The 22,163-nt window shown below is 34.4% G+C and overlaps 2 protein-coding genes across 3 annotated transcripts; one reads left to right on the plus strand and one right to left on the minus strand.

The window, feature by feature from the left end:
• Positions 1-11,417: 11,417 nt before the first annotated feature.
• On the minus strand, positions 11,418-15,573 carry LOC145159284 (disease resistance protein At4g27190-like). The gene is made up of 4 exons (XM_079078221.1): positions 12,470-15,573; positions 12,328-12,381; positions 12,090-12,143; positions 11,418-11,596 (listed from the first exon to the last, which is right to left on the minus strand). Exons 1-2 carry the CDS (start codon positions 15,344-15,346, stop codon positions 12,346-12,348), a joined length of 2,913 nt encoding a protein of 970 aa, XP_078934347.1. The 5' UTR covers positions 15,347-15,573; the 3' UTR covers positions 11,418-11,596; positions 12,090-12,143; positions 12,328-12,345.
• Positions 15,574-16,217: 644 nt separating this feature from the next.
• On the plus strand, positions 16,218-21,522 carry LOC145156447 (uncharacterized). 2 transcript variants are annotated; one of them, XM_079075816.1, is made up of 3 exons: positions 16,218-16,548; positions 17,620-17,781; positions 21,423-21,522. In XM_079075816.1, exons 1-3 carry the CDS (start codon positions 16,457-16,459, stop codon positions 21,472-21,474), a joined length of 306 nt encoding a protein of 101 aa, XP_078931942.1. In that variant the 5' UTR covers positions 16,218-16,456; the 3' UTR covers positions 21,475-21,522. The 2 variants fall into 2 exon arrangements, 1 of the variants encoding a protein (XP_078931942.1); XR_013736711.1 differs by lacking the exon at positions 16,218-16,548 and adding an exon at positions 17,135-17,551.
• Positions 21,523-22,163: the final 641 nt, after the last annotated feature.

The following is a 22,163-nucleotide window of genomic DNA, read 5'->3' on the forward strand; positions in this document are numbered from 1 at the left end:
CAGGTTATATTTATTCCAGCTTACGATTACATAACTGCCCAGGTTTGACGGTAATGTTCAACATCCAAAGACTTTTATCCTTATTCTTCTTGTGATACTTGTTCGGGTTTTTCTATTCTGGATGTTCTTATACTTTTGTAAAATATGGTTATATTTTAAAGTATAATTCTTGGTCAGAGTGTTTTTATCCCATTGTATTTATAGGTTGTATATCTTTTATGATTTGATATACTGAGCTCACTATGAATAATGCTCTGATACCAATCTGTCACACCCCAAAATCGGAACGGCGGAAACGTTCTGGGGTGGAGGACGTCATGTCAAGTATCCCAACATATGCAGTATAGTAATCAAAGTACAACAACCATTGCATTAATAGTAATAAATTTACATAGGTTACATTTAGCAACAACATCAAAAGTAGATATGGAGAATAACATAAAATACAGCTCGGTACAAGGCTGACTTCGCAAAAGCTCCCGGAGTGTACCTGTCTACTGACTACCTGAGAATACAAGTTATTTTGAAAGAGAGTATCAGAATTTTTAATGCTGGTGAGTTCATAAGTATTTTAATGACATTGATATAAATACATGTTTTTCCTCAAAATAATTTCATTAGATGATGGTGATAAGAGCTTATAAAGTATTTGAATTCCTTCTAGAAGATCCTATTTTTTCTATTAAAAGTAGTCTTCTACCAAGACCAGACTTTTTTGTGTTTAAAGAGCATTTTTCCCCAAATGTTACTATCATTATCAAAATATAGTTTTTACATTAATGAGTATATGGGAAAGCCACAATTTTAATGTAATAGGGGGAAAGTAATATTTTACTTCAACAATGACATTGCTGTTTATATGGCAATAAAATGCAGACTCCGGGTAGTATTAGATGGACAATACGCCTCGGAGAGTTTAAATAAATGAAGTGTAGACTCCAAGTGGTATCGAATGAACAATACGCCTCGAAAAGTCTAAATGAATGAAGTGTAGACTCCAGGTGGTATCGAATGAACAATACGCCTCGAAAAGTCTAAATGAATGAAGTGTAGACTCCAGGTGGTATTAAATGAACAATACGCCTCGGAGAGTCTAAATAAATGAAGTGTAGACTCCAGGTGGTATCGAATGAACAATACGCCTCGAAAAGTCTAAATGAATGAAGTGTAGACTCCAGGTGGTATCGAATGAACAATACGCCTCGAAAAGTCTAAATGAATGAAGTGTAGACTCCAGGTGGTATTAAATGAACAATACGCCTCGGAGAGTCTAAAGTAGCCTTTAATCCTAAGTAGGTTAGTTTAAAGGTTTAAAATGTGGCCTAGTGTATAACTAGGAAAAATATATTATGATGGTTTTATATGTAGAAAATACCGTGATGATACTTACCTTAAAGCCATGAATTATAAGGTAAATGTAAAGATACTCGTAACCATACTGATTGACGGATGTAAACACGACGACCTACTGGCATCGAAATGAATGTGACATTTGTCACCCCTTGGCTTGGTCGGTCGGGACTGTAGCTAGAAGTCAGGATGTGGGATGGTCTGTCCCGTATAGATCTATACACACAATGCCCCCTCTCCCTCCAGGAGACTCTGGTTACCACTCAACAACGGTGAAATCCGCGCCATGAGGATGTATCTCGTGTTTTGATTTCTATAAACCTTTCTTTTTATTAAAAGTATAAGTTTTTAGAATATTGATATAGCTAAGTTCTCCTTCATGAAAGTTATGGTTGGTTTCTAAACTATACCTATTATAGTTTACTTGAGAGGTTATCTAGGTACCTTTGCTACCCAAAGGTATTGAACTGGAGTAAGAGTTTTAATATCTTTCCAGATATACATAGTATATAACTAGGACTTCAACGACCCTCAAACAAATAACCGGATGCTCTAAGTCCACAACCAAACAAGGAACAGGAAATAAAGCGGGTTATCAGTCCTAAGTCCTTCAAACCCTACTTATATAACTATATCTGCATAGACATGAATCTATCAAGAATATAAGTTTAAAAGACTTTGATAAAAGCTTAGTAATTTAAAAAGAGATTTTGGTACTTTAAAAGAGATTTGAAAACAAGATACGAAAACCTTTAGCTGGATAAAACAGTTTAACATGAAAAAATCTATCTGATTGACAGTTATTAATCACATGTGATTGATATAATAACTTAGAAATTCAACTTGTATTCCCCCCCCCCCATAAAAGTATCTAAAAATCATTTCAATGGTTGATTAAGGGGTATGAACTCACCTGTAGTGGGTGATTCGGATGAACGGATGGTATATGATGCTAAGTGTCAAGTGAGGACTTGAACACACACGCGGATCCTATTGAACATGTAATTATACATTTATGTATCTAATTAGTCATTTAATAACTAATTAAGTAAGTTAAGACACCCTAATACATGGAAACACTTTATTTCAACTGCTAGGAGTACTAAAGGGTTGCATATAAAGAGAGTATGGCCTCACATTGGAGTTTACTTCCCATTTGGCACCAATTCATGAGGTTAAGGTTTTTGGTCATTACCCCCATGAGTTTACGGCCGTAAAGTCATGGTAATTGGCACATTTATGTGATTTAAGGTCTTATACCTCACAAGGAAGTGTTCTAGGTTTGTATTCAAGGCTTAGGAAGTGACTAGGGCTCGAAATGGCCTTTCTTTGGAGTTTACGGTCCTTGGACCACTCCTTGGCAGTTTACGGTCGTAAACCCTTGAGTTTACGGTCGTAAACTCATGATTACTCCAACCATTTCGTGATTTGGGGTTTCTAGCTCATATATGCAAGGTTCTAGTCCTTTATTCAAGCCATAGAAGATGTTAGGGGCACCTAAACACCACTTGATGGTGTTTACGGTTCAAGGAGATCCCTTGACCGTAAACACATATGTTCTTGGGGATTTTGATGTTCTTCCAATCGATTAACAAGTATCCTAAGCAAATAACTAGATAGGAGAAGTGTACTTACTTATAGGAAGCTTGTAAGAGTGTTTAGGACCCAAAAACACTAGTGTGTGTTCTTGGTGTTCTTGGTGTTCTTGAAGAACACTTGAAGATCTATGAAAAAGACAAGATTTCATGGATGAAATCATGTATAAACACTAGATAAAGTGTTATATCAACAAATCTACGGAAGAAACACTTACATTTCTGGAAGATTGGAAGAAATATGATATGATACTTGAGAGAGAATTGTGGGTGTTCTTGAGCTAGGAAGTGAAAAATGAGCCCAAAAATGACTAAGTGTCATATTTATACTCTTTAGAGTTTACGGCCGTAAACTCCATGTTTGGGGCCGTAAACTCCAAACTCTTGGAGTTTTGAGACTTACGTGATGCACGTCAACCTCTAAAGTATACTTCCTTTTATTTGTTCGTTTGACGAATATAAAATACAAACACCCAAACGGACAGAAAACCGGCTAAAAACTTTCAAAAATGAATTTGACTATCATTTGCAGTGCTTGACTGTGGAGTTTATACAAATGAAAATTTCGGGTTGTCACAGTATAATTCAAGTATGCCATGCATGTGGTGAAATGGGACATTTCAAGAGAGACTATCCAACAGAGAGAAATGACGGAGGAGAAGGAGGAGTTTAACGACAATACATAAGGGAGAAACGAGGAACCCCCTTTTGAGATTTTTGGTACGTCTTCTAAATAAAAATAATTAGCCATCAAAATTTAACGAAAAGTATTTAAAATTTTTATTTAGAATTGGGGAAATTTAAAAGTAGTTATAAATTATTCACTCGAACAAGTCACATCATTTGTAAGAGAACTAAAGATCCGTTCAAGTGAGCTACGATGGCTTAGTATGTACATCAGGGTTACACATAACTAAGATTTTGCAGGCTTAGAGTGAGTGGTTCCGCCTCATTTCCTGTTCCTTGTCTGGTTATGGATTTAGGGGAGAGTCACTCAGTCGACCGTCTTATTCATCTTAATTATACACAACTTGTATATGCCAAGCGATCATAGAAGTATCGAGAAGGATCATAATATAAAGTATAGTCACTAGTTATCAAAGCACTTTCACTGCTAGTACTCGCTTATCACGGTACGATATGTGGCAGTGGTAATATCAAGGAGAAAACTGAAAACACTAGAAAGTCTACACAAAATGCACTGTCGAACACACTTGGTATGCACCATCGTTATATCAGGTGTTTCTTTCAAATCGAATTAACACTTGTTTCTATAAAGAGTCCAGTGTCATCATTCGACGTGGATTGGCGTGGTCCTCACCATACCAAGTTCATGTGTTACAAAAACCCACCGCCTTAACCGACCGATTAACGAAACCCTCGTCACTCGTAACGACAACCCGACCCAGACCTCATAATCGTCTCTTGTATTCTAAACCCCGAGGTACTCATGAGAGGAGTACTTTGACCTCCGAAACCTTTCCGATGTATACCCAGCAGACCTTCCAGAACTATCACTCGTCCAACAGGTCAAGTTCAAGCACAGAGGTTAAGGACGAATATGGTTAACCTGTCACTATTGAGTGTATACACGAGAGTAGTATATAATTAAGATTATGCGGACTGAGAATGTGTGCTTCCGCCCTATCTCCAATTCCTTGTTTGGTTGTGGACCTGGGGCAGAGTCACACATCTAACCGTCTTACTAATCTTAATTATATACGACTTGTATACACAAGGTAATGATAGATGGACTAGGTATGAATCATATCATGAACTTCAGGGCAAAGCTGCCCAGGCCTACGAGTGGATATTCTACCATTCAGAGGAGCACGACCACTGCAGTCCTGCTAAGAAAGCTAATTTCGGGTCGAAATTCTCTCTAACGGGGGGATGATGTGACAACCCGAAATTTCTGTCTTGTTAAGGTCAACTTTTTTTTCCTTCTATTATCTTATGTTAGTTAGATTATTGGGTCATAAGTATATAAGACTTATAAACTAGAGTGTTATGGGTTGGAGGGAAAAGCCTTAGGAACCGAGGGCCTTCGCATGGACCACAAACCTTCGCAGCCGCAAACCACTTCGGAGCTGTGAACATCTTCGGGTCGTGATCAAGCTTCGGACCGTGAACCCTCGGTCCACGGTCGTGATCTCCTCGGCCGCAAACACCTCCTTATATATATAAGTTTGATTCATTTATCCCTCACTTCTTCTTGTTCTGGCAGTGAACTTGAGATTCTCTCTGAAGTGTCATATATCAAGAACACCAATTTCAATCTTAAACATCTCTTTTCTTTGTATCTCCTTAGAATACAACTTAGGATCTTCAAACACTTGCCAAACAACAAGATCTTCAAGTGTTCTTCCCGTGAGTATAACATCCTTATTCCAGTCTTCAATCAAATCACTCACATAAGGTGAGTTCACACCCCTATAATCTACCTTTTTAAATGATTTTAAATGATTTTTAGGGGGGGGGGGGGAATACAAGTAAAACACAATAAATCTTGTGTTTAAAAATGTAATATTACTTATTTCATCATCTTGTCGTTAATGTGAATGAAAACATGAAACGTGTTAACCACATGGAAATAAACTATAATACGTATAGTTTAGGGGATCAATACATATTATATTCTAGAACAGAGGAACAATACATGATTCATGTACACAAACTTTACACTCCAAGTAAACTAGGAAAGGAACGTCCCATCAATTCATTTGTTTAAAACAAAATATGATAATACTTTTAGTATATGGTTACATATATATATATATATATATATATATATATATATATATATATATATATATATATATATACGGGGTATATCTACAAAGTACCGGGGTTATATATAGGGTACATCTACAAAGTACCAGGTTATATATGGGGTACATCTACAAAGTACCGGGGTACATCTGCAAAGTACCGGGTTTTATTTAAAAGGGTACATCTACAAATTACCGATTTATAACAAATAAAACATAACAATAAATAAAACTCATAGCAGTATCGACTAAGGCGTTTAGAGTACAGGATTTCATGACTTCGAGTGGTTTTTCCTAAATAATAGAACTACACCACATAACTTTCCTAGTAACATGAACATACAGTTTGAAAGTGGCCTATAATGGTAAATTTATGATTCCTCGGTAGATACATTAGGGTTATATATTAATCGGATCCGACATGCAGTAGGATGTGTGCTTTCCACTTCATTTCATGTTCCTTGTTTGGTTGTGGGCTTAGAGCAGATTCACACAGTCTACTATCTATTCGATCTTATATACATATATATATATATATATATATATATATATATATATATATATATATATATATATATATATATATATATATAACCCGTACACACAAAGTAATCATACGGGGTAACAGGTATGGGTCAGGTCATAACATACAAATAGAACATACCACTTTCTAGTACAAAAACATATTTTTCGGATGGAACATTAAGTAGGTGAAACTAGAAACTTATTTGTAAAAGGATTAATACTTATTATCAAACTCGTATAACATAAAGGACCTTAAATGGTTAATTCTATAATTCCTTAATTTATACATCAGAGTTATATATAATTAATATCTGATAGGCAGTGGAATGTGTGACTTCCACCTTACTTCCTGTTCCATGTTTGGTTGTGGGCTTAGGGCAGATTCACACATTTAAGTGTCCGTTCGATATTAGGTTATATATAGCTACTATAAACTAAGTGATTATAGAAGGAATTATTGTGGTTACCAGTTTACTAAAGAAAATATTTGATTTTCTTAAAGAATATTTTCATCAAATATCAAATAACTATTACAGTTAACTCCGTAAGCACTTGGTGAATACGTCAGAGTTATATACAATGAAGATCTAACAAACAATGGGATGTGTGACTTCCGCCTCATTTCCTGTTCCTTGTTTGGTTGTGGGCTTAGGGCAGATCCACACAATCGATTGTCTGTTTGATCTGAATTGTATATAACTTGTATTCATTAAGCACTCATAAAAGGAATTGTAAGAGTCATTTTTACTTATCATTCATCACATTAGAAAATATAGGATTTTCTGGAGGAACAGGCGAACTTTTCTACAGAATTAAGAGTATAATTTTTATAACGAAAATACTTATGAACTCACCAACTTAAATGTTGATACTCTCTTTCCAAAATAACTTGTATTCTCGGGAAAACTAGTAGACAGGTACACGCACCGGGATTCAGTAGATGGAGCATAGTAGCATCAAGTCCTTGTTTTGTTATTTACTTTGGAGTCAATCCTTTGTGAAGCAAATACATTGTAAACGCTTTAATATTAATGCAATGGTTGTTGTTTCTTGATTTACTATTGTACATTTGTTGTGATACTAAGCATGACGTCCTCCGCCCCCGAACGTTTCCATTGTTTCGGTTTAGGGGAGTGACATAGTGAAATGACTATACGTACAATTTACATGGAAATACGATTCTTCAAACGATTTTATATACGAATAAAACTATATATTCCACTTTAATGTATGGAAAACACTGGTACATTTCGGTTTTGGAACTTTTACAGCTTACATCTCATTCTTTTGAAAATATTGGATTTTTTGGAACAAACACCCTTATGTCACAAGTGAACAACTAACATTTCATTATTAGAAAATATCGGATTTTCTAGAAACAAACACGATATCTTTTTACGGAAAGGCTTACTATTTTCATATAAACTCTTATGAACTCACCAACTTAATTGTTGACACTTTTTCAAACAAATTGTATTCTCAGGAAATCAGTAGAACATATAAACACCCGCTTTTGAGGATGGGGAGCTATGGCGTCAAACAAGTCTTTTTTTTTGTCATCATATTGTAATTGCCTTTTGAAACATGTAACACTTACTATGACGTAACTTTTTTAATTATATATTTGACGGTCATGTTTGCTTTTTGTACTACTATCCAACTGTTATGATACAATACATGAAGGTCATCCACCCCCGGACGTTTCCGCCATCCTGGTTTGGGGGTGTGACACGCAAAGACACCCGACCATCAAAAAACAACACTAAGCGGTTAGTTATCCTTTATCCCACTAATGCATACAAGAGATGTGCGGATGTTTTTCAAAAAGATTGCATACATTTTAGGTTTATAGAAAAGGGTATTTATATATTTTATAATTCTAGTTTAAAAACATATATGATATCATGGTTATTACATGCATATAATAAACCATGGTATCAATTTTCAAAAGAAAATCACTTTTAAAGGTTCTATATAAAAAAACTATTTTTTATATAATTTGACGCAATTCAATTTTAATAACCGGTATTAAGTTACAAAAATCACCATTTTAAAACTTATAATGGAGTGTTTCAAAATTTGTTGTTATTAATGATTTTATAAAACCAGGTTTTATTTTTTAAAATAATAACTTGTTACATCTTATGTCCAATTTTGAAAACTCAAACTTCATGTGATGTTTATTTTGTCCAAAATTATTTTAGCATCTGAAAAACTAATTTATCAACCAAACATAATAATTGTATAAAATAAACAACAAAAACATGCATAAAAAGCTATTTGCATAAACATAGCCAACTGATGATATTTTTTGTGAGCCAACACAAAAGATACCAAGTCCATTCCTAAAGGAACATTTAAGGGGACCAAAAAAGTACTTGTAATGTTGTTGTAGACACCAATTGCTTGCAAAGGATTGGAAAAAATTCTTGAAGGCTAAAATTCAGCAACTGTCGCTAAAAGTCCAACAACCCTTTGTAAACAACATTAGTGACACTTTTCAGAAAATGTCACTGAAAATCTTGCACACCTTTTAGACTCGAAAATTGCTCTTTTGTCTTCAAAAATGGTTTCAACTTCATTTCTTGTTACATTTTTGTACAAATAAATTAATTCTAAAAACTAATCTATTGCTTACAAAAATAAACCAAGAAAACTAATCTATTTAATTTAATTACATACCATATGAATAAATAAATTATTACAACCATTTTTATAAAACAACTAACACAACAACACAACAACACAACAAACACAATGGTCGTTTGGCTATTTTATGAACATCATACATATCAACATACACATAAAACAACATTTGTTTTTCTAAGACAACTTTAAATGACAAAAAATTCATGAAAACTTTTGTCACATAAAATAACAAATATAAAGTCGTCATAGAAAAGATGTATAAACTTTATTTTATACAAAAACAACTTATCCATATTCTCCAAAAACTGAGATTTCCAAAAATCAAAAAATCTAACCAAACTTGCAAGGTGGCTCTGATACAAATTGTTGGGTTTTAGTTCAAAAATAGTTTCATAAACTAGAAAATTATGGCAAACGGAAGACTTAAATTTCGAACATAACATAACATTTTATACCCACCAAAGATCTTGCAAGTTATAGAAAGATTTAAACACCAACCAAAGAAAGGATGAAGAAATAACAACCTTTGTTGTTCTTTGGGTCCTCTTAGAAGGCTTGAAAGTTGATGAAGAATGTGGAACCTTTGAGACACCAACAATGACTCAACTTGATGTAGATGCTAGTTCATAGACTCTTAATCCTTTAAGCTTTAAGTTCATAACTAATATGAACTTAAAGAAGGTATATAAAAGCAAGTAACTTCAAGAAAAGATGAAGAAAAAGAGAGAGTAACCTTCTCTAAGGAGATTACGGTTTTGGAGAGTGTGAATGAGCAAGCCAAATGAAAGCATCCAGTCTTGTATTTATAGTAGAAACAATTCCCTTCTTTATGAATAAAATAATCACAACACCATTTCCTTATCTAAATAATCAAAGAATCATTCTCTCATTTAAATAATCAAAATGTCATACTCTTATTTAAATATTCAAATAGTCATTCTCTCATTTAAATAATCAAAAGCTCATAACTCTTTTCTTTTTGAAAATTATATACAAAAGAGAAGAGTTTTTTAAATTTTATAAACTCAAAGTTTATAAAATATAAACTTTGTCTTTTGAGTAAAAGACAAAAGGGTTTCAACTAGTCCATAAAGTTGTACAAAACTTATTAATTCATACCATATGAATTATGTAATATTACTTGCTAATGAAAATAATTATTTCCATGAAATAAATAATTTCCAATTTTATTATAAGAGTTTTATTGAATATTTATTGAAATCAATTTCTAATAAATAATCAATTATATCAAGATGTTGTTAGTGTGACCCACTAGTATCATATGTTAATTAGCAATATCACTTTGATATGATTTTTGAGCATACAAGACATTTCACGTACCGCTGGAGTACGCCCCGCGTACTCGCACTTGGTCAGCTCGGTTGACTCGGTTGGGTTAACTGAGTGGGTTTGAGCAGTTGACCAAGTTTGACCAAGGTTGACCATTAAGGGTATTTTGGGATTTTGATGGATTTGGTCTTCGGTGGGATTAGGTGTCGGTTAGAGAGCTGAGTTTCAGAGTCAGGGACATTATCAGCTTCTGTCAGTTTGCGAGGTGAGTTTTCCTCACAATACTTTTGGGTCGAAGGCATCAAGGTCGGCCCATTGGATTGTTATGTTGGTTTGTCACATGTTGGTATGTTGTAGTGATTTGTTAGATCTGTATCCTGGTAGATTGGATGATGCTATGCTTAGTGATCTTTAAGATTTGTCTGATTGTCTTTTAGCTGATTATATGTATGCTTAATCGTTATGTATATGTCGACATGGTTTATGTGTGGTTGGGTTGAGGCGTACCAGTGTAGACTGAAGGCCAAGAGACCCAGGGCGTCCCGGATAGAATGTAGGCCCGAAAGGCATACCAGTCATGCTGAAGGTTTTGTGATCGTACCAGATGGACTGTAGGCCGGTGGGGCGTTCCAGTCAAACTGAAGGCTCTGTATGCATGCTGCTGTTATTGTATATGTTGTTTGTTGTGTTGATATTTTGGGGGATCTCACTAAGCGTTTATGTTTCAGGTATTTCAGAGGACCGCGGGAAGGCGAAGGCATGACCGTACACATCCTCAAGTTTTGGGACTATGATTTTGGAAACTCTGATGTTGAAATGCTTTTGAAACTATGTTTGTAACAATTTGTGAAATTGGTTGGTTTTATAACGTTTAAATTTTTCTTGATTTTTATGAGTGTGACACACTTACTCTCGAGCATAAAAAAGGAAAGATAAAACTAGAAATCTGAACAACTCCAATACAAAAGAACAAAGCGATATGAAAAAGCCATTGAAACCCAAATAATTGCGTATGAAGACGAGATAGAATACAAAGCAGAGTGAGAGACAAAATGAGATGATCTGAATTATACATGCCTTCACTCAACATTATATATATCAGGTTGAAAGTTGTCAAGTAAAACCCAAACCATACTTGTAAACCCGAACAATGTTAAAATCCACGCTTTTATCAACTTTCACAGAAACGAGGTGCACCCCTACAACTATTTAGTTTCACAAGTTCAACCCTTGAAGAAGTACAACTGCACACCATATCTTTTTACCATTTTAAGCAAAATTCCCAATACAACAATACAATATATTTCACCAAATAACAAACAATAACTTCATAAATAATACACAATCATGGCACTCAATATGTATCTTGCAACATCAACATCTTTCATTTCACATCTGTTGGTTGTTCTGCAAGACCTGTCGAGTCATAATAATAAATGTAAGAAGTAGCAACATACTTTCATTCATTTGTTTATTATAGTATCCTACTTTTATTTCTGCAGGTTACATATATGTATCTGTGTATGCTATAAATTTTTCCCTAGATCACTCTAAACAAATGTTATCTGTTAGTTGCTTTTATAATCTTCTCTTAACCAGCCAAATATGGTTCCATTTCTGAAACCACGACTGTGCTTGGAAAACATCTCAACTTTATTCTCAATTCAAATAAATGAACCATGAACTCATTTTATTTATAATCTGATTATTAAATCCCTATTTAATCGATCTTTCATTCCCTTAATTGAGAATCTACTTGATAATCTTCACTACCATTGTGTTTTGATAAAATTTATTTTTGGTTAGCCAAATTAAATAAGACTTCAATTTCTAAGATATTATACTTTCTAAACTTTCACAATTTACCAATAAACAAGTGTGCTTATAAAATTAAATGAGTTTCGTTTACCTTCCCAAGGATAGTGCCTTCTTTTTGCAACAGCTTATTCTTCATTATTTTCATCTAGAAAAAAAATATAATAATAATAAATTAAAATAAAAAAACTGAAAGGGGTTATATTTATTGAAAGGATAATTCGGTAGTTGTTTGTTATATATACGATAGAATCCTCAATAAATAGAAGAGTCATCAATTCGTAGTATTGAGTTGTTTTATATATACACCATATATGATTTGAAAAACATACCATGTACTTTCTTAATCATCATTTTAGACTTCCAAATTCTATTTCTCCACTGGCCTGCAAAAGTACTTAACAAATTAGATCACATAACAAAACAATATTATTATACAGTGGCATATATGTCAGGGATCTACCCTTTTCATACCTGATTTGGGATGATATCATTAATTGAACAATCTCTTCCTTGATCATGAAATTTGATGTTAGGTATATCATGGACTCCATGACCCCATCTCATCATGCTTAGACAACGTTTCACCTTTATAAACTTCAAAGAAGGATATTTGATGGCAGAATGACCAGAGTAGAAGCTCTCGAGTCTGGACAAACGACTCAATGTAACACTGGTAAGCCAAGGGAACACGGTTTCTGCATCAGTTTCAGTGCCTTCTGTTTGCTCAATTTCACCATAAGTTGTATGTTCATCATTGGCCGAAATCACCACTTCAAGATTATCACAATCTTGAATCTCTATATCACTTAAATTCACAAGCCCTTGTGCTACATCAACTGGAAATAGACTTACCAAGGAGGGGCAATCTATAATTTTGATTGTTTGTAGACTACCAAAGCTTATATATTGATGTGGGCAATCCCATAGAAGCTCCAAGCCTTTCAGACATACCAAGATAATTTCTTCCATTTGGGCAAAAAACTTCTCCTTTGTTTCCCCTTCACCAAAGTTTTGCATTGCTTCTCCATCTCTTGTTTTCACCAAGTGTGAAACATTGGGACAATTACTTAACTTAATAGATTTTAAATCATTAAAACTCTCTTGATACAAGCATGGTAGGATGCTTTCGATATCTTCTATCGTGTCCAACACAATATGCTCACTTGTCTGAATCAGTTTCTTCATTGGCCTCATACATGCGATCTCATTACCCGCAATAGAGAGTATGCGTTGTATATGAGAATTATGTATGTCAAAAATACTCTCTGATATGTAACCAATTTGAATATAAAAGTCTGTTAAAGTTTCCAAGTTGGCAGTACCTTGGGAGAAAAATCCAGGATTAGACGCAAATAAATACAGAATTTTGAACGACTTCAACGTACTTAGTTCTACAAGACCAAGTTGAGCCAAATCTCCAGCGCAGTCTAAAATGTGCAACTCTTCCAAAGAAGTGAGCCTTGATAAGACACCAGGTGTTATATGAGACAGATCCTCACAAGACTCAAGATGCAGCAACCTTAAACTGGTCAATTGACCGATCTCTTCAGGAATGATTTCAATTCCAGTAAATCCAAGCATTAAAATCTCAAGGTCTTTTAACTCCCCAAGCATAGAAATATCATGGAGGCCATTGTTATAACTTAGATCAAGCATGCGGAGTTTTGTGAGCAGTTTCAGAGATTGGGGAAGGAAGGAGATCTGGTTCAAAGACAAATCTAGAACTTTCACTTCTCTCATGCCTCCAAAGAATTTATCGGGGATAACTGAAACTTCATTGCCTCGTAAATTTAAGGTATCAAGAAGTGGGAAATGAAGTTCATCATCTGGAAGCTCACGAATTTTATTAAACAAGAGCGAGATCTTCGTGTAGCTTTCTGAGGTGTTCTTTCTTGGTTTCCATTCAGTCAAACCTTTTCCAACAGCCACGAAAAATTTGTCTTTACCTTTAGAAGCTATTAACAAAGCCACATCACGAACAACGTCGTGCATTTGAACACATTGTATGATCTCCGAAGGCAATAACAAGAAAGAGGATTTGAGAGTGTCAACTGCAATTTGAACTCTATTTCTCGCATCCTGAAGGCTTATGAGATCACTAAATATCGCTAGACCCACCCCATAGCTTACCAAATCTGTCAAATACACGGATCCAGCTTGTTTGAACATACAACATAGTAAGAAGCACGATTTAGCTTCTTCACTTTCAAGATAGTCATAGCTCAGCTTCAATTGAGTAAATGCTTTCCTTATCTCAGGAGCAATATCTAAAGGGGCATGATTTTGTAGTCGATCAAGCGTCGCCTCCCATAGATCAGTGGGTTTGTTTCGTAAGGCTCTTCCGACAACTTGAATGATGAGCGGCAATCCACCACATTCTTGAACGACAGCTTTTGCGATTTTTTTCAGTCTTGTGTCTTTGTCTAATCTTTCACCAACCACTCGTTTAAAAAGGATCCACGCTTCATCTTCCTTCAATGTGTTTACACAGATATTACGTTGCACATTCATTGCTTCACATAGATTTTTGCTTCTTGACGTTAACAAAATCTTGCAGTTCTTGTGGTCATTCCCACACGGAATGCCTACATCAGAGAGTAATAGTTCCTCCCATATGTCATCTAAAACGATTAGAACCTTGTCGCCATTGATTATTCGCTTTGCTGCCGCTTCGACATCTTTGTCAATCCTTTTAGTGTCTACAGTTTGTGAGACGGTTATAAACACGATATCTGCAAATAGATTCTTCACTTCTGCAACAACTTCCTTGGCTAACGTTGTTTTTCCTACACCTCCTAAGCCGTAGATTCCAACGATTTGTATGCTTTCATCTGAGAGAGCTTCAATGATTTCATCCAAAATAAACTTGTGGGTATTGATATCATCAAGATTCTTCCGTTCGTATAGGTCTACGAAACTTGGGGTTGGAGCAGGAAGGGAGACACAACTCTCATATGTTTTGCCATCTTCGTGGATCTGAAGAATAATCCGCGTGTTGAATGTGGCCATCTTACTGTAATAACGGAGTGTGCTCAAACTGACACATAGTCGTAAGTTGAAGCATGTCTTCTTGGCATTAGCTTCTCCTTCAAGAAACTTCCCGGCCTTGGAAACTTCAGCTTCGGCCTTTTCGATCCAGTTCTGCACACCATCTAAGAGACGATCTCCTTTATCTTTAGCTAAATGGATTCGTTGTTGAACCATGCCCTTCATATCGTTGAGCTTTTGAGCTTCATTCCTCAGCTTGTTAATATTTTCAGTGCAATTCCGGACGTAGTCAATCTCCTGCTTAACTAGTCCGAACACCAAATCCACGACTTTTCCAATCAAGTTATTAGCAACCTCCATTCTAGATTTTTCTTTCTTTCGATGGCTATAATGGGAAAAGTAGTTCAAAATGATATTAGATTTACAAACACGAAATGTTTATGCAACAGAAAAACCAAGTAATTAATTATCAATTGCGGAAAAGAATGGAAGATTGTTTGTTTGGCATAATAAGGTTACTGAAAAGAATATTACGATGCCAAGAAGGAATACTAATTAATTCTTAATTGCAGAATAAAGATGAGAGATTGTTTCGATGGTACATATGATAATGCTAACTTTTCTTTATTTATATGATTATCAACCATAAAGTGATTAATAAAACGAAGATGGTACTATACATTTAAAAAATTTCATTTAAACAAGTGTAAGGTGTTATTTTGTCTCATATTAAGCTTTATGTCATATAGTATCAAATTGCTTGAAAATAATGCTAGTACAATTCAGTTTGCTTTCGCAAATAATCATTCATATATACAGGTCACATTGCGACAACTGTAACATCAGCCACTGCAGAAAGCAATAGTGGGGACACATTAGAAAGCAATAAAAACGATACCCAACAAGTGATATTATTAACAGCTGCACAAGTCGCTCCCATTGTCATTATTTCTTGAGTGCCATTATGAGAAATTAAATATCCTTCAACTTTCCTCCCTACATATATTCCTACCCATTTGAAATTGTGACAAATGTATTTAAAATATCATTAATCTTATCCAAATATGACTACATGTCATCATTTTACATTGGTAGAAAGATAATTAGAAAGAAAAGGTAGAAGGATATTTAATTAATTGGTGGACATTTTAGGGCAAAGATAACTTATACCTGACCCTTTCCTTATATGCTATTTCCCCTTCATCTCGTCTCTTACCCGTTCATCCAACTTTTGACCATCTCTCCTCCCGCCATCCGCATTTCATAATCTACCGACCATCAATGAGGAATCAAAGAATCAACAGGTCGACGTTCTGTTATGGATCAACAGATCGATGACATTCCGCTCATTCCATCTCGATCGACTACACCTACCCTTCGTCGACAGTGGATCTCTAATTTCACGTAACGAACCAGATCGTCGGGGCCTTGTTTTTGGCTGCGGTTATCAACGATGCACCAGATCATAACATGACTTTCTTGAAGAAGTTATTATCGAGGATTGAGATTCTGTTGAAGAACGACAGTTTTAAGGCGAAGGCGTTATTTTCGAATGAAATCAGGTCTGATGAAACATTGTTCTTGATCGATTTCACCTACAATTTGTGTTTCTCTTCCATGATCGTTACCTTATTCATGATTAAAAACCGATTTCGAGATTTTATCACTGTTTTTAGTCAATATTCAATTCGTATTCATCATTAAACAGAATCATATCCTTCCTTGTTCTATTTTTGTTTCAATCGATTAGTTTCCCAATTTCACTTTCTCATCATTCACAATTGATTTGAAAATGTTTACTGATTGAATGAACTTGTTATGAAAACAGAAACATGGCGACTTCCATCTCAATAATAGATGAAGATGAAATATTGTTGGTTAAATCGGTGTTTGATTTGAAAATCGCCTCATTGAATGAACTTGCTTAAATTAGGTTTGATTTAAGATTTCTTATCTATAACCAACAGAAGGATTTTTTTTCTCCCATCGATAGGTATCAATCCTCAACCCCAACCTTCTCCTTTTTTCCACCTCTTTCTTATATGTTTTTGTTTCACGTTTTTACAGTGATCCAAAGGTCTATGTAAGTCAGAACCACTTAAGATATTCACAACAATTTTTTGAGTTATTTCAATCAAAAGATTAAAATATGATTTTGAGGTTCCAATTCTCTCCTTCTTCCATACTTCAAACTGTTATCTTCTATATTTTGGTCTTCCATTTAATGTCTAAGCTAATTTAAATACAAAATATTGGTAAACATTATATATAAAAGAAGATTTTGACAATCAGTGTCGTACCAGGTCATTCCAAGGTCTTCAGGTGTAGACCGTAAATTAGACCTCTACAAGTTAATTAGTGTTGTAATTCAGAAAATATTATTGTGTTAGATATTTTTAGCTCCAAATGAAATCTCTATTACTCCCTTATTACAAGTGAGGGATCGAGTGACAGATCTTAGTATCAACATTCTTCATTCTTATAGGAAATTTTGTGCAACTGTTTCATGATTTGGACAAGTTATTCTTCTTGAGGCTCTCAAGTTGTTGCCTTTATACACTCTTGGTATGTTTATAGCATTCTACGGTAAAGGATTAGTAGTGTTGGTTTTGATATTTAGTTTCATTTTACAGCTTAAGTGGTGCACCTCTTGGTGCAGACCTGATGATCAAAACCAACATATTGATGTGGAAGATATATTTGATGAATATGGTGGACGATTTATGCTCGTTGACATGGCTAGATCAAAAAATATATAACAAGTTGGTCAAACTGGATTCAAAGCCAAAAAGCAGGTAATTTTCAAGTTGAGTAAAACTTTTCATTTCTTCAAAAAAGAATTATAAAAAGTTACTAAGAAAGTTGTTCCTTTAAATTGATTAATTATTGTTCTTCAATCATGTGTAATTCCTGTATAGTAGTAACCTAGAGGGTTGGTGACATTAAAGTGTCTGATTAATAAAAATCACATATAATTCACATATGAATCAATTGTAATTCACATATGAATCTCATGATATATCCGAATATTAAATAATATATTCACATCATAACAACATTTGAACATTTGAATTACATGTGCTTCACATATGAATTGCATGTGATTTACATGTAAATCACTAGTAAATCACACATAAATCACATGTGAGTCACATGTAAATCACATGTAATTTGCATATAAATCACATGTTAATCACTAGTAAATCACATATGAATTACATGTGATTCACATGTGAATCACTAGTAAATCACATATGAATTACATGTGATTCACATGTAAATCACATGTAATTTGCATATAAATCACATGTAATTCACATGTAAATCATTAATGAATCACATACGAGTTACGTGTGACTCAGTGAATCACACGTAATTCGTATATGTTTCACATGTAAATCACAAGTGAGGTACATATGAATTACGTCTATGTGTACACGTACATATATTTTGTGACAACCCGAAATTTTTTGCCTTATAAGTCCAACCATTCAATTCAACCGTGTGTCAGACTCGTTTCTGCTATCTTTTAGCCTTGTTTAGAGTCTGTTTAAGGGTTCAAAGCTCAGTACATTCAAGCATTGGGTTTAGGGATGTGTCAGCTAAAGTTCTTCGCGTTAAAATCAAGTCGAACACTCCATTAGAGGGAGTGTACGGCCGTACACATGAGTGTACGGCCGTACACAGGTGTGTGCGCCCGTACACCCATGTTGGCCGTACACCCCCTCCACAAGTATGGTATCCCTTCATTTCTAAGTCATTTATTCAGTTTCCAAGTCAATAACTCGAGTTTTCTCTCAACTATCATTAAGCTTTTCACCCCGATCTTCAAGAATGTAAGCCTTTCTTCCATTTTGATTAGTTGTTATTCTTCTTAACCTAGTAACAACCTTTGATTTCATCCATGCAAATCATCTTCTTGGGTAGATCTTCGAATCTTCATCCATTTCACCAAGAACACCAAGAACACCAAGAACACACTCTTGTTCTTGGTGGCTGTAAACACCCTTTTGAGCTTCCAAAGTATAAGTACCCTTTCCCTATGCTTAGTACATGTTAGGAACACTTTCTTAACACCCTAAAAATGACCAAAACTCAAGATCAAAAGGAGTGTACGGCCGTACACCCATGTGTGGCCGTACACCCCTCAAACCACCCCTAAAGGGCCTCCAAAGTGAGAATCTAGTTCACATCCTTGTTGATAAATAGTCCCACAAGCTTCCCTATCATTCAAACACACTTTTGTGCACTTTTTACCATGAGTGTACGGCCGTACACTCCATGGCCGCACACTCCTCATTGTGGTTGTACACTCCCCTTTGATGAATCGCATGTGATTCTAACACTTGGTCCAAGTGTTTCCTAGTCCCTAAGAGTGTTTCCTTGCATGTTAGTTGCTTTTAAACACTAAATCATGCCAATATATGCCATATATGTCGTTTAGGACTTGTTTGTGTCTCGGGACTTCATTCGTGGAACTTCTCATCCTTACGCGCACATTCGTTTGAATCACCAACATAAGGTGAGTTCATACCCATATAATCAATCTTTTAAACTGTTTTAAATGCTTTTTTTGAGGGGGAATACAAGTTGAACACAATGATAATTGTGTAAATGTTTGTTATAAACATCTTTCAAAGAACCGCTTATGTTTTTATAAGTGATCAAAACATCTCAAAAACTCTTTTTAAGTTATGTTACTTTATAGTTTATAAAACTCCGTTTTTAAAGTACAATCATAACTTAGTAGATAAATGAGTCTTTTCAGTAACAGTTCAAGTAAACATACTAGTAAACTATAATAGGTATAGTTTAGAGGTTTAGTTCACACTAGACACTAGAACAGAGAACATACTATAAAGAGAAATAGGGAGGTAGATACAATACACGATAACATAAGAGAACATACTATAAAGAGAAACAGGGAGGAAGATACAATACACGATAACAGAAAGAACATACTATATACTATAACAGAAGAACAAATCATGATTTACAAAATATACCAATGATCACTAACTCATTGTTCTAAACAAAAGGTGATAATAAATTGGGTATACAAGTCTACTACAACTTTAATGTGAGACTACTTCACAGCTTAGCAATTTGTTTGCCGAAGACGCGTTTTGTAACCAAAATCTCTTGCAGGGAGAGCGTATAGTATGGGTACAACCACATCACATTATGACCTTAATAAAACATACTTGTTTTAAGGTAACCAGTACTTCAGAATGTCAATTTAAAAGACAACTGTGTACTTACATTTTCCCATTACTTTCATATTGTGACAGTTCCACTTGAAAGTTAATGCAAACTATTTTCGAGTTAAGATAGTTATAAACTAAGGAAAACTTACATCTTTTCAAGTGACAAACAGAACAGTCGAGTCTAGTACATTCAGTAGAAAGGGGCCTATAATGCTAACTTTAGCATTCCTTAGTTTATACATCAGGGATATATATATTAATCGGGTCCGACAGGTAGTAGGATGTGTGTTTTCCGCTTCATTTCCTGTTCCTTGTTTGGTTGTGGGCTTAAAGCAGATTCACCCAACATACTATCTATTTGATCTTAGCTATATATATATTTCGTATACACCAAGTAATCATAAGGAGTACCAGGTATAGGTCAGGTCATAGGACACTAATTCAATGCACCGTTTTCTAGTACAAAACGTACTTTTCAAATAGAACATTTGGTATACAAAACTAGAAACTTACCAGTAAGGGTTTAATCCATTATATTAAACCATTATAACTTAAAGGACCTTAGGTGGTTAATTCTATAATACCTTACTTTATACATCAGGGTTATATATAATTAATACCCGATAGGTAGTTGGATGTGTGCTTTCCGCCTCATTTCCTGTTCCTTGTTTGGTTGTGGGCTTAGGGCAGATTCACACAACTAACTATCTGTTCGATATTAGATTATATATAGCTAGTATAAACTAAGTGATTATAGAAGGAACTATTGTGGTTACCATTTTTTACTAAAAGAAATAAGGGTTTTCTTAAAGAATGTTTTCATCAAATATAAAGGAACTATTACAGTTAACTCCGTAAGTACCAAGTGAATACACCAGGGTTATATACAACGAAGATCTAACAAACAATGGGATGTGTGCCTCCCGCCTCATTTCCTGTTCCTTGTTTGGTTGTGGGCTTAGGGCAGATACACACAACCGATTGTTTGTTTACTCTGGGTTTTATATAACTTGTATCCATTTAGTACTCATAGAAAGGATTGTAGAGTCATTTTTACTTATCTTTCATCAAAGCAGGAAATATAAGATTTTCTTGAGGAATTGGCGAACTTTTCTAACAGAACTTACAACTAACTACAACTTTCTTACAACTTACTTACATCACTAAAATCTTATGAACTCACCAGCTTAAATGCTGATCTACTCTTTCAAAATAACTTGTATTCTCAGGAGATCAGTAGACAGGTACGCGCTCTGGGATTCAGAAGATGGAGCAGTATAACTTCATGTCTTATTTTGTTATTTACTTCGTAGTCTATGTTATGTGAACCACATACTTTGTAAACACTTTCTTTCTATTGAAATGGTTGTTTATTACTTTGATTACTATGATGCATGTCTTGTGATACTAAACATGACGTCCTCCACCCCCGAATGTTTCCGCCATTCCGGTTTTGGGGTGTGACATATTTTGTGTAAGTGCTCCTCGTTAATTATTTTTTTAAATTTTCTTACGAATTTCACATTTGAATCTTAAAAGATACAATTACATGTGAATATCACATTATATAATCATATGTTAATCTTACATGATATATACATATGCATTTTCGTGAGTGTTCTTGCATTAATCAATTTTTTTTAATTTTCTTGTAAATTTGGAAGAATTTGTTGAAAATATTGAAGATGTGAAAAGTAATAAATTGAAGAAAATATCGAAATCTTGACACGAAGACATGAAAACACTTTGAAATTTTATAGCATTTTTTGTTTTTATATTTTATTTTGTATCGAATAAAATATTTTTACTTTTGGGTTTATGGATTAATAAATAAAAATGAGTTTTTTTATGATTTACTTACGAATATTATATTATAAGAAATATGCATATATGCACTTGAAAAAAGTATGCATATAATGCATCTCAAACGTTGATTTTTTATAAGAAAATTACAGTATTTTTTAAATATT

Source organism: Lactuca virosa, chromosome 2 (assembly GCF_052849685.1).
Source record: "Lactuca virosa cultivar CGN04683 chromosome 2, Lactuca_virosa_CGN04683_v6, whole genome shotgun sequence".
NCBI lineage: Eukaryota > Viridiplantae > Streptophyta > Magnoliopsida > Asterales > Asteraceae > Lactuca > Lactuca virosa.

Excerpts from the sequence above, each read along its gene's own strand:
- LOC145156447 (XM_079075816.1), top strand. The coding sequence starts at position 16,457 with ATGACTTTCTTGAAGAAGTTATTATCGAGGATTGAGATTCTGTTGAAG. Across the intron at positions 16,549-17,619 it reads TTATTTTCGAATGAAATCAG|CTTAAGTGGTGCACCTCTTG; the intron begins GTCTGATGAAAC and ends TTCATTTTACAG. Across the intron at positions 17,782-21,422 it reads GATTCAAAGCCAAAAAGCAG|GAGATCAGTAGACAGGTACG; the intron begins GTAATTTTCAAG and ends TTGTATTCTCAG.
- LOC145159284 (XM_079078221.1), bottom strand. The coding sequence starts at position 15,346 with ATGGAGGTTGCTAATAACTTGATTGGAAAAGTCGTGGATTTGGTGTTC. Across the intron at positions 12,382-12,469 it reads ATGATATCATCCCAAATCAG|GCCAGTGGAGAAATAGAATT; the intron begins GTATGAAAAGGG and ends GTACTTTTGCAG.